Source organism: Ostrea edulis, chromosome 2, assembly GCF_947568905.1.
Source record: "Ostrea edulis chromosome 2, xbOstEdul1.1, whole genome shotgun sequence".
NCBI lineage: Eukaryota > Metazoa > Mollusca > Bivalvia > Ostreida > Ostreidae > Ostrea > Ostrea edulis.
The window spans coordinates 86,350,269-86,363,902 of NC_079165.1; the positions used below are offsets into that span (position 1 = coordinate 86,350,269).

Here is a 13,634-nt window from a genome sequence, read left to right on the forward strand (position 1 = left end):
TTCACAAATTACGCGATGCTATTCAAGCTGTCCTCCAGGCTAAGAAGGTAATGCTGCAACAAATGCAGTCTCTGTTAGGGCTATTGAATTTTGCCTGTCGAGTTGTAGCCCCTGGTCGTGCTTTCTGCAGACGCTTAATCAATGCCACAATTGGTGTTAAAAAACAACATCACAAAATTCAACATCAAGCTGGACCTCATGGTCTGGACTAGCTTTCTGAAATGCTACAATGGTGTTTCAGTTATTAAAACCCCCACTTTAAACGACTATTCAATACAATTATTTACTGACAGTGCTGGGGGCGATCAGGGTGGATTCGGGGTCTATTTCAGTGGCAAATGGGCATGGGGGTCCTGGCCCTTACACTGGTCTACACTGGGCATTACCACGGATATGACTTTCTTAGAACTTTTCCCTGTAGTAGTAGCACTTGCACTATGGCACCAACATTTCCAAAATTCCAAACTCCTCTTCCACATCGATAACATGGCCGTCGTCCACATTATCAACAACTCTACAAGCAAATCCCCCCGAGTCATGTGCCTAGTTCGAAAACTCGTGCTCCTTGCATTACAACACAACATCCAAATTCATGCTACCTATATCCCCTCAAAATCTAACTCTATTGCTGATTCAATATCTCGTTCACAGTGGGCCAGATTCCGACGTCTCGCACCAGAAGCAGAATTCTTCCCCACCCCCCTACCCCGACATCTGTGGGACATTTAGAGGAAGAATCAGCAAGACTCTTACACAACTCATTATCATCTAACACTCACTCCACTTATAACACTGCAATACAGCAGTTTCAAATTTTTCGCACCCAGTACAAATTGCCTCAAACATGGCCTGCCCCTGTAGATCAGTTGTTGCATTATCTAGCCTACTTATCTCTTCGAGGAGGCGCCTTTAGAACAGCCCAACTTTATATAAATGCCATCTCTCACTTTCATAAACTTAAAGGTTATTCAGACACCACAAACATCTACATTGTGTCTAAAACACTGCAAGGTCTCCGGAGGTCTGCTGGTCATAATAAGGACCTCAGAATCCCCATCTCACTACAGCTTCTTACCAAAATTATTCAGGTCTTGCCAACCATTTGTAGATCTCCTTATGAATGGTCCCTATTTACAGCTGCATATTGTTTAACTTATTTTGGGTTGCTTCGAGTTAGCGAAGTGCTCCATATCCAGCCATCCGACCTACTTGTCCAGTTATCTGGCCACATTTCACTCACAATTCCCAAGTCTAAAACGGATCAGTTAGGACGGTCAACCACTGTAACAATTAACAAGCAAACCCTCGGAGCTTTCTGTCCAGTAAACTTAGTCAGGTCTTACATTAAATCAAGACCTAGCATCACCAGTACTCTGCTAGTACATATCAATGGCAAACCTATAACTCGTTTTCAATTTCAATCTATCTTTCAAGTTATGATGTGCATACGAAACAGAAAACTGAGAAGGGGGTTTATTATTACTATGGATTTAAAACCAATAGGGCACCGCTTCGAGTTAAATACCACGCATGCGCAGAAGCCGGTGATCCGAGTCGTTCTTTTCCCTATATATTCTATTAAGAGCGACCCTGGTCACCAGCGACCGCCACCACGGTTACACCGGGAACTCGTGTTTACAATCTGTCTAATTCTTTCTACCAATGTCCTACGTCATCAAGTTGACTTTTCTGCCACGTCATGACTAGGCCTATGCGTGTTGTTTCTTTAAATTAATTTGTATTTTATTCATATATAAAACTTATACGGTACCAATTTTGATACACCAGATGCGCATTTCGACAAACAATATAATGTCTCTTCAGTGATGCTCAAGCCGAAATATTGGAAATTTGAAATAACAATAAACTTGTTAGAACTAAAGAACCCCCCCCCCCCCCAAAAAAAAAAAAACAACCCAGAGTGCCAAAGACTGGAGTCAAATTCGTCTTAGGATCAGAACTATTGCATGAGGGAGATAATCCTTAATTTTTGAATGAATTTCTAAACATATCTTTGGTTGTGTTTATTTTTGGTAGCATCAAACGAATACATTTCGTTTACAATGCTTATGTGGAAATTCCCATTCTATAATTTTAAATAGCGCTAAAATTAGAACGGGGGAGATGCATTCCAGAGAAAAGTAGTCCCGCGTGCTAAATGTAGATGAACTCCGGACTTTTATTTTTGGGCTAAGAAATTAAACGAATTTTTCATCCAATCATCATTGTTGTTAAGTCATAACTTTAAAAGTTCTTAAATGATTCAAATGTGAAAACGCAAGGTAGTGTTTGCAACGAACCTTGATAACAAAAGATATGTGCAGGCTACATTATAATGCAAGTCTAATGTTTGAAGCACAGCACAAGATTGACATTTGAGTCGTTCCGACAGAATACCGGAGAATTGTTTCTTTCTTTCTTTTTTTTTTTTTTTTTATAAATCTAAACCTGACATCACACACAATATGTTATAAGTCAGAAAATGCTACTTGATTTGCGGGATTCCCCCCCCCCCCTTTTTCTTTCTTTTCTTTATTCCCCAAGTTCTCCTTCCATATAGAAATTGAAAATCTGCTTCTCCAACAATTAACAATGCTTCAAAGCTTGTAATTATCATAAAACTGCAATGAACGTTGTTTTAGAGTTGTAATTGTAAAACATCTTGGTTAAAGCTGTTATGAACACTGTTTTTAGAGATGGTAATTAACATATTGTTTGATGTGTTTAGATATGTAATTAACAATGTGTTGATAGATATTGGATTTTCTTCACATTAGCAGTGACACACTCAGACACAAAGAGGTTGTCTGTGATATCTACACATAAAGCCCATGGACTGTCTAAATCACAGGTTTGAATGTAACGGAGGAACTGTCCGTCCTGATCTAGAATGTGAATACGGTTGTTATTAAAGTCTGCTGTCAGGATGTGACTCTGGCTGTCTGTAGTGATGCCACGTGGCGTAAATGATTCGTTGGTATTAGAGAAATGACCAGTGTACCTAAATCGGAGGTTTCCTGACTGAATGACCACCACTAATGCTCTAGTTCCCCAGTCAGTCACACAGATATCCAGATTCTTGTTCTCGCTGATGTATTTAATGTCACTAAAAGTACCAGATGAATAAAGAGGACGACCCTGGTAATCAAACTGAATGATCTGTGTCTCTCTAGAGCCAGAATAACGGACATTTTTGGATTGTTTTTCATCATCACTGATCATGGTAACCAGGATATCACCAGAGGAGGAACTGCACACATTTTGAGGTCTCCACTCCCGTAGAATGATCACAGTGTGTGTCTGTTTATTTTTCACTAGGTTTACAGTTTTATCTTGATAATCAGTATAAACAAGATCTCCGTCCTGCGCCACTGTTATGTCCCATGGCACACTGAGTGGTCTATACCCGGTGTCCATGGTGCGTAAACGATTATATAGTTTCCGCAAGTTTCGGTGTGCGGAAACCTGAAGTTGAGGTTTCCCGTATGATTTGCGCCGTGCGTAAACGATTATATAGTTTCCGTTAAGTTTCAGTCTGCGGAAACTGTAGGCTATGATTCCTAATGATTTCCGCAATGCTGAAACTTCGGAGGTTTTTAAAGTAATAATATGCAATAAATATTTCAAATGAGAAAAAAAAAAACCACACACAGCAGAAAACTTAAAACTTTAAGTGAGAAAAGAATAGAAAGCATTTTATATACATCATATTGTTATAAGAATTTTTTCAGTTAAACAAAACAGATATGAAATGAGATACAGAAAACAAAGTATATTCCGTGTGTTGTTACGTTTGACAAGCTAGCATGCCTGTGTACTTCAGTTAATCTCTCCGTGTATTTCTTGTTAGTCCCATGTTAATTGCAAGGTTTTTCCTCCGTCATGGGAACAATAGAGATAAATACACAAGGTAAACTGGAAGAATACTGTCCAGCTTTGTTGCCGCATAGAAAGAAAGATCGAAGTTCATTGTAATTAAAAATAAGTGCATAAGGGGGGTGGGTTGGGGGTTGAGGTTGAATTGAACATAAACCCTCAACTGGGACATTTATATACAGTCATGTATTTACGCAGATTTTACGTTGCCTGTGCATTACTAAGAATGTAGATTTTTTATTTCATAATTTCAAAACTATGAATACTGCATATTGTAAATTAAGATTTCAAACACTAATAATATAGTCAGGTGGTAGAATTAGACACATGTGTCTGCGTGTGAAATACGTACGCACATGCAGGTAATTACATGAAATATGCCAATTGGAAATTTTTTCGAATATGCTCAACTGATTGATTTAGCAATCAATATGTAATTTGCATACATGTATAATTATGCATGTATGCCAATGGGTGTTTTGATTTTATCAAGTATCAAGGATATACAATGTGATTATAGGCATATGTTCTGAAAACTTACGTTGCCCTTTCTCTACATATAGTGTACATGTAGATTATGACATGCGTACACACATTATGAGTCACAGTACATTTTAGGACATTATACATGTGTATTGTAATAATATTAATATTATTTGTTTAAGAGCATTTTAATTCAAAGCTTAGCTGAATCTGCCAGGTTTTCTAATATATCTTTGAAAAATACAAAATAATTTAACACCATGCGAATCATCGTTCATAAAACATATGATGTCAACGGTTGGAGTTTTATCAAATCTTCAAAAATGACCGTAGAAATCCTCCCTAGCCTTTGCGAATTTCGGACAGAAGAAAAAATAATGGTATGCATCTTCTACTTATAATATTCACATGAACATAACGAGGTTGCAGTAATAGATCATTGTTCATAGTACACAATTATGACAGAATCTAGTACCTAGATGTACCACCATAAGTGGTAATTTAGCTTGCCGCTTTATGTTTTATAATTTGAGATTGAATGAGCATTTCTAATACCAATAGAAAGGCAGTTGACCTGTAAGGATGTAATCTACATTCCTATCTGTGTTCGATTATGCAGATGAATTTTAAATTACTCCGCATGTTTGTAACATTCGGGCACTAAACTGTATGCGAATATTTGTTGCATATAGTACTTGTTCACAAAATTCAGGACTAGTTAATTTTGGAATCAGCATATGAATTTAATGCAGTGCAGTTTGAAACCATGCAAAGTTTCACACATTAGAAATGAATTAGCATTCTAATACAAACATGCACTGATGAACACTTCTAAATTTAAGTTCTTGGAAGTACATATTGTAACCTGAAAGTCTATTGACTGTTATTTAGAAGTTTGAATCTAAACCTCAACATTTGCAAAATCTACATCTACTCAACAATACATTTCCGTGTGCATTATTTGGACAGTAAGTTCTATGGGGATGTACTCTACTCAACTCGATCTAGAAATCGGGTATTGGTAGTAAATTAAAGCAAATCTAATTAGCTAATATCTTCACCATCTCTATATTATGATAACCCTCAACAATATATATCCATGCACTTTGGAAGTGATATCATACAAATGAACATGATATTCATAAGCATACAATAATCGGCAAACTTAGAAGCATTGTATATAAAATGTTTATGTTTTGTTTTAATTTGTGGTTGGTAATATCTCAGATTTTAAACATTTTATTCAATGAATAAAGAATTGGTTTGCATAACCTTTGCTGAATGATTTGTAAATTTCAGGAGCACAATATATATCACTGATATTAAAGTGTGACTGTGTGTACATAACCTTGATTCAATTATGACATATTAAAGAGAAGAGTAGGCAATTCATGTTAATAAGTTTATGGAGGTTTCCGCACTGCATAAACCTGATTGTGAAGTAGTTCAAGTAGTGCGGAAACCTTGCGTAAACCTAGGGTGGCGACTAGTTTCAGTAGTGCGAAAACAGAGCAGAAACCTTAGGTTTCCGCAAGTTCCCGCTGCGTAAACCACCTGGAATCGGGGACAGCCTAGGTTTACGCACTCCGTAAACCATTTGTCACACTGCGTAAACCTAGATTGTGAAGTAGTTTAAGTAGTGCGTAATCTGTGCGGAAACCTTGCGTAAACCTAGGGTGGCGACTAGTTTCAGTTGCGCGGAAACAGTACAGAAACCTTAGGTTTCCGCAACCACCTGGAATCGGGAACGGCCTAAGTTTACGCACTCCGTAAACCCCATGTAAACTTGAAGTTTCCAAACTGAAACCTTGCGTAAACCATTTGTTATCTTAAGTTTCCGCATAGTTTTCGCACCATGGAAACCATAATTTTCATGCAGTGCACCAGTCGATGCTTGGCGGGTGGCGTCGAAAGCTGACTAGAACTGGTTTTGTTGTTATTTCGTGCTTCAGTGAAAATAAAACTGGGTTTATAAGTTTTCGAATTGAAAGAAATTTCCGGATCCTCGGAATCAGGCTGAACAAACGATCTTTGAGAAAATGAAGGTGCCAATCCAAACGCACGCTGTAACTGTTAGAGTGGTGTCCCAGACGTCGCAGCCGTTGATTTATCCATAAATCCTCATAACACATTAAGAATTAGAATATCAACACTAATCGCAACAGCCTTTGATGCTAAACGAAACGATAGTTCCTTCAAGAGAGCCAGACGACTCCAAACGCAAAACGAAATGATGATTCTCACAACAGGGTTAGACGATTCCAAACGAAAACCGGATCTCCACCATTTATTATAACAACTTTTTGCTAGCGAGAGGTATCACACAGTTCGCTAACACATGTCCTTGTGTACCATCCCAGTGCTATCACTATCACAGACTCCATCCCAGTGCTATCACTATCACAGACTTCAACATTGGGTACAATTGGACCTTGAACAAATATCAGGGATATCTGAGTATGTTAGAATCGTGATACTCTAGGTCTGTTATGTCATATACACTCCTCAGGACCGTTTGAATTCGTTCGTTTTACAGAATCGTCTATACGACCATGGACCCTTTTTTGTGAACATATATACTCTGCTCGTTGATGTCCCCTGACCTCTTTGGTGTATATCCAGGTATGGGGTGAGGGGCGAAAACCCCACCTAAATGAAATATAAAACCAATGCGAGTTGTGAGTTAGCTAGGTAAAACATCACTCTTTATTTATTTAACATTCCATTATAGATCACTTCTGAACACAACAAACAAAATACAATTTACAATAAAATTAATGGCAAACACCTTTACAACATTTATTATATTCCATATGATAAATCTGAATGCGCACGACTTACCTTAATTAAATATAAAACCAATGCGAGTTGGGAGTTAGCCAGGTAAAATACCACTAACTAACTTTCTGCAGAAGCAGGTTCTATATACACGATCGCATCACTGATCTGTTTTCAAAATTCCTTATTTGTAGCGTCTCAAAAATATGCACTGTTGGCATACATCTTTCATTAAAACTTAAAAATAATTTAATTATTTGAGTTGAAACTTTCAATTCAGTCATTGCACATTCAAATTTATCTTACAGTTTTTGAATATTATTACATTTTATTATTGATGTATTCCAACCATTGACCTCGTCACCTCGTCTAGTATTGGCTATTTCCTGTTCGTGTTCATATACGTGTTTCATTTTACAGCTCACCACCTATTGTGCATAATTTATACACAAATGATTTCATTGAATATTAACGGTGCTGGCCATACATGTATATTAAGAAGCTGACCAACTCAGAAAATATTTATAACGGTGACCCATCATCGACCTCTGTTCGAACTAACACACATTTAGCTAATGTATAGATTTACAACTCAAAAATATCTCTCCTGTATCACATGTGCAACAACATTGAAAATTGGTTTATGATACATGTATTTCACTTATATCTTCTATAAAAATGCATTACTTTGATAAATGAAATCCCCCAAATACTGATATTCAATGATATTCTGAACAAAGTAATATAATTCATGGCATATATTTAGCATATTCTGAAAAATATATTGAAGGTCCTGGGAGTCTAAATCTTGAAAGCATTCATTTCATCTTTGTGATATTTAACTATCTATTATCTCCTATAAGCGGAATAAAGAACAAATAGAATCATTAGGTATAATACACTTATTTGGCGTTTATGGGCACGACTGATAATACAAACAAAATCGGGCCTCTAAAACAACGGGTAGGCCCAGCAACAAAATCTCAACATTTCAATACGATATCAATAACTTTATGTGACCTTGACCTTGGAAGATGTAGAAATCGTAGTCAAACAATAGAAGGTTCAATGTAGCAATAGTCTTAAATGACCATGACCCTACGAAGTGCAGAGATCAAGGGAAAATAGATAAAGTGTCACAATATTTACGTGGTATTCAACTGTGACCCTGGGTGGTGCAGTGATCCAAAACAGACAAAATAGCCAATTAGAGTTAGATTGATGTATGCCGCTCAGTTTGCTAGTAAGTTGATTTGACAGCCGTACCAGGAATGGAGGAAGAGTTGACTGTAGACAAGGCTTCCCCTGAAATAAATAAAAGAACAAGCCAACAGTACCTGTTCTACAATAATGATGTGGAAAGAGGGGGTCTGGGATTTTAAATTGTATATTTAACCGCTATTGGTGAAGCATTTCTATTTAAAAAACAAACAAACCGCACAACCAACCTCACAACTGGATTGTTACAAGTAAGAGAGAGGTTGCTGCCCCTTTTATACCCTAAGTTAGGCAACTTTACATTTACTGTGCTTGCGTCAACCACCAAGGGAGCTATCTCAGTGGTAATTGCGCTTCCTCGATAGAAGCATCTTATTCTCATAGTGCGAAACAGATGCCCTAACTAACATAAAGTAACAGGTAACTTTGGTTTTAGAGAGATGCCCTAACTAACATAAAGTAACAGGTAACTTTGGTTTTAGAGAGATTCCCTAACTAACATAAAGTAACAGGTAACTTTTGATATTTAGACACATGTTTAAGTAATCTTATAAAGAAAATCCAACCTTTAAGCTTAAAATATGATGACGTCATTTACCGAATGTGTCAAATTTTTCTTAATCAAAGTTTCTAAAAAGTCCAAAATATCCGAAATCCTAGGTTGGGTTTTCTTTATTTTGAAATCTATCAATTTCTGTATCATTTTATTCATTATCTAATTTTTTTTCAAGATTCGAACAATAGATTTCCTTTAAAGAGATCTTGGTATGTAGCAATTTTAGATTTGCTATTCACGAGCCATGCGTGTTATCTTGTATATCGCAGTGTACACAAATATATCAATTACAATATACTTTGTTGAGATTTAGTAATAAATAAGTCAACTTTATAAAAAGTTTTATTAATTTTTGTAAAATCTCTATATATAATTTTTTCATAGGGCATATCTTTATCATGGAAATTTAATTTCACATTCCTCTAACTGGGGTCTGATACCCTATATTTGAAACTGTGTGGAGAATAAAATGATTGGATATATTTCTTTTATACCATGCATAGTAAGAGGTTTTCTTCCTTAAAACAAAATATTAAAGTTTTAAAAAAATGAACTCGAGGAAAAACTTTTCGTATCTGTTTGGTACTACCTTAAGGAATAAATGATATTAGGTTATTTGTATTATGGGGGTTTAAAACAATGGAGACATACATGGGGTAATTTGCATACTAAGCGACGACAACCATCCTCTGAAACATCAACGTACAAAAAATCCCGTGGGGATCCGGGTTAGAATAGATCCTCAGTACCCCCTTACTTGTCGTAGAAGGCGACTAAATGAGGCGGTCCTTCGGATGAGACCGCAAAAACCGAGGTCCCGTGTCAGAGCATGTGTGGCACGATAAAGATTCCTCCCTGCTCAATGGCCGTAAGCGCCAATAGGGGCTGTAAGTCTCGTTTCTCGTCACTTCTGGTGAAGCGTTTCCGGTGACAAACAAATCCGATTCATTATATACGAGTATAGAATTGGGCCAACTACACGTCCTAAAAACCAATGCTTATGCGTAAATCAGAGAACGCTGTGTACCACAACCATTTGTTATGTTCCTGTTTAACAAGTTGACGTATATTGTCAATGCAGTGGTTCAAGTGTCGATGGAGAACAACCAGGTAACTGCAAGTATACGTTCATTTCCACCTCCATGAATGATTATTCGATAATTACGCAATTCATTTGTACTTTTAATTCAACTTACTTCTTCTCTTTTAATTCAAACAACTAGGCCTATTATCGTTAATAATTAGACATACAAATGTACAATGTAACTCAAGTAGATAATTTTATGATGTGACTAAAATTGAGGGGGGGGGGTATGGTTATATTATTGCCCTTTACTTCACTGGTTTTTATTATTATTATTTAAGCAATTTGGAGAAAATAGTAATATTAAGATAACTTGATTATCTATGGCTTGATTATGTTTGTAAATATTTAGCAAGAAATTACAGGGGAAGGGGGGGGGGGGCACTTCTTGTCTAAAGATATAAGGAGGCAAATGCCGGAGAGAGTAATTTCAGTGGTAGAGAATTTGTAGAATGTGTATCTTCTGTATAATTGACGCCTATTTATTGTGGATTCTCTTTTTATAGTCTTCACTGTACATTATATATAAACTTTTTCTTACATTTAGATTTCAGGAAGAGTATTTTCTCCCTCAAGTCCAGCCATCCTTACTATCACCTGATACAGGACTAGCTTTTGTGCAATATGCATTATTGTGTTTCGATTGTTTGGACTACAGCCGACTGCATGCAAATTCTCCGGATCATGAAGGACTCTTAGTGGACAAAGAACATTGCAAAGTGATATAATTTTATTGCTGCAACTTGATTATTTGGAGAACAGCTGACTGCAGAATTATCTGGGATCATAAAGGACTCTGAATGGACACATACCATTAACAGAATTATACTTTCAATATTTTCATTCCTGGATGGATTTAAAATCAACATGTATGATAAAATATACTTAATAAAACAATAACAATAAGTAGTGCATTTTTATTTATACTAAACTATTTGACACACACGTTTTATTTTATTCATAAAGGATTTGCAAAAAATAATAAATGAAAAAAATTATATCAAATTTTAAAAAAAAAAAAACAAACAGTGCTTAATTCCAGTCGTGGGTTTTGCGGGAATTCTGCTGTGGAGCACATGTTGATCCTGTATAATATTCAAAGTTGAAAAATAAGTGATTGCACCATTAGGTGTTACACAAGTCACTGCTTTGACGGTAAGTCAGCACTTACAGGAACTGTATGTCATGGCGTGGGTATCAAGGTGTCCGGGAATATTTCAAGAGACTGGTTTCAATGGCATCTAACCTAAATAAAAAAAGTGAAACAGAAATCATTTTCATGCAATACGTTTCTCTTTATCTCAAGGAAGTTATTGTAAGTCTTACATCAAAGCCACATTCTTGAATTTAGTTTAAACTAATATTTTTCTATACATAAAACTGTGTTTATACAATTTGAAACTGGTTTAGGAGAGAGGATAGAAAAATTCAATGCAGATGGAGAAAGTTTGTTTAATAATAATATTCCCAGTAAACAGTGAATACAGTTGTACGAACCTTAAAACATATTACATGAATGTTATCAAATTATAACCCCCCCCCCCTTTTCCACAAGTACCAACCGAATCTCAATGAATCCACTTTCTAAAAACAATAATTTATTGTTTTATAATATTAAATACTATCACTTCTTTTTGAAAATTGTGTAAATATTACATTTATCAAGGTTTAGCTGCAATAATGTAGCCCTCTCCGAGTTTATTAATCTGACCCCCCCCCCCCCTCTTTTTTAAAGGAGAGGGATATATTATTGCAGCTAATCAACGCCGATAAGATATCAATGATGAAGTTTTGTTGTATATGTCATGGAAAGAGTACTATTTAGTTTACAGCTGCTGTGTCTAGGAATGTTTTTTGTAAAAATTCTCTCTATAGATCGTAAAATCATGCTCCCTCCCCCTATAAACATTTCATTTATACAATTTCAATCGTGACTGCATGTGACGTATAACTGTATACATTTTGATTTGTGGATTGTAAATAAATACATGTAAATCTATTTATATTTACTTGAGCGTATATGTAACTAAAGACTGATGATCGGTATGAAGGCCCTAGATGTGGTAACAAACAAAACCAAGATATTTATATTTATCTAATGGAAATTAAGTTTACTACCGGTATTAGAATGCATTTATACTGACCTGCAAAACTTTCTCCATAACGTCCAATTCTTTCCATCGTCCAAAACAACGATAAAAACTGCAGGATATTTCCAACTTGTATGATTTCATGCAAACTGTAAAGGTTTGTTTGTCACCGGAAATACTCAAATCTCGCTTGCGAGCTTACAGCCCCTATTGATTGATTAAATATTGTTTAACGTCCCTTTCGAGAATATTTCACTCATATGGAGACGTCTCCATAAGCGCCGAGCATAGGCCTAAATTTTGCAGCCCTTCACCGGCAGTGGTGACGTCTCCATATGAGTGAAATATTATCGAAAGGGACGTTAAACAATATTCAATCAATCAATCAACGTGCAAAACGTGTGGTCAGTGACAATTTTCACAAAAATCGTACGATTATGATAATTTTTTTTGTCTCTGCCTTGTACTCAACAGCCCAACTGTGTTTTGAGTAAGAATATAGTTTCATCACCAATGTATATACTTATATAGTTTTGCTAATTCAGAAATATATGAGCGAATAATCAGAAAAGAATTATAGTATTTTAAAATGTTCATCTTAATCGAAAGATGTTTTGAGAAAGGGTTATTGTACTACTGCTCTAAAGAAATGGGACGGCTAGCTGATAAATCAAACTTCGCATGTTAGAAATAACGGAAAATGTAAGTTGTCAAAAAAAGGTGGGTGTACTATTGCTCGTGGCGTATACTTGGACTAGAAAAATCTCTGGTATGAAAAAGGAGGTAGACCAGAAAGCCACCGATCAATCTGTTATATCAATAACCACAGACTCATAAGCTCCTCGTCCATCCCTGTAACATTCCATTGACCGGAAATCTGTATATCGGAGTTTATTTTTATTGAAAATCCAGTCCAATGTGAGGACCCCTGATTTGTTTTTTTTTGTTTTTTTTTTTTTTTGTTTTTTTGTTTACATCAATTAGCTTCTCGCCTTCCAGTAAAATTCGTCCCGTGAAGATCCGGGTTAGAATAGGTCCTCAGTACTCCTTGCTTGTGGTAAGAGGCGACTAAATGGGGAGGTCCTTCGGATGAGACGGCAAAACCGAGGTCCCATGTCACAGCAGGTGTGGCACGATAAAGATCCCTCCCCGCTCCAAAGGCCGTAAGCGCCGAGCATAGGCCTACATTTTACAGCCCTTCACCGGCAATGGTGACGTCTCCATATGAGTGAAAGATTCTTGAGAGAGATGTTAAACAATATTCATTTCCAGTAATATTATGTTGATTGAGAGCTTCATAAAAGCGCAAAATAACATTTGAGAATTGAAAAATACATAGATTTATGGACAAAGAATCCACGAATTTTCAGGAAATATTTTTCAGTTTTGTTTTTCACACTACAAAGAGGGTGGTGGATCAAAGGGAGTGTGAGTCCAAATGTCTGTGATTGACTTCATTTCAAAAATGTTAGTTTTGCTATCTTTTACCGTCACCCATAAAATGCTAGACACAAGGAGCCCGCAGCATTCAGGGCAAACATGATTAGAT

The 13,634-nt window shown here is 36.3% G+C and overlaps 1 protein-coding gene and 1 long non-coding RNA gene across 2 annotated transcripts; both read right to left on the bottom strand.

The window, feature by feature from the left end:
* Positions 1 to 2,736: 2,736 nt before the first annotated feature.
* LOC125680100 (uncharacterized) lies at positions 2,737 to 3,417 on the bottom strand. Its single transcript, XM_048919539.2, has one exon. The coding sequence runs from the start codon at positions 3,415 to 3,417 to the stop codon at positions 2,737 to 2,739; it is 681 nt and encodes a 226-aa protein (XP_048775496.1).
* Positions 3,418 to 10,900: 7,483 nt separating this feature from the next.
* On the bottom strand, positions 10,901 to 12,249 carry LOC125681735 (uncharacterized). The gene is made up of 2 exons (XR_007372309.2): positions 12,140 to 12,249; positions 10,901 to 11,241 (listed from the first exon to the last, which is right to left on the bottom strand). It is a non-coding gene; the product is annotated as an uncharacterized LOC125681735 (long non-coding RNA).
* Positions 12,250 to 13,634: the final 1,385 nt, after the last annotated feature.

Coding starts and splice junctions, on each gene's coding strand:
- LOC125680100 (XM_048919539.2), bottom strand. CDS start 3,417: ATGGACACCGGGTATAGACCACTCAGTGTGCCATGGGACATAACAGTG.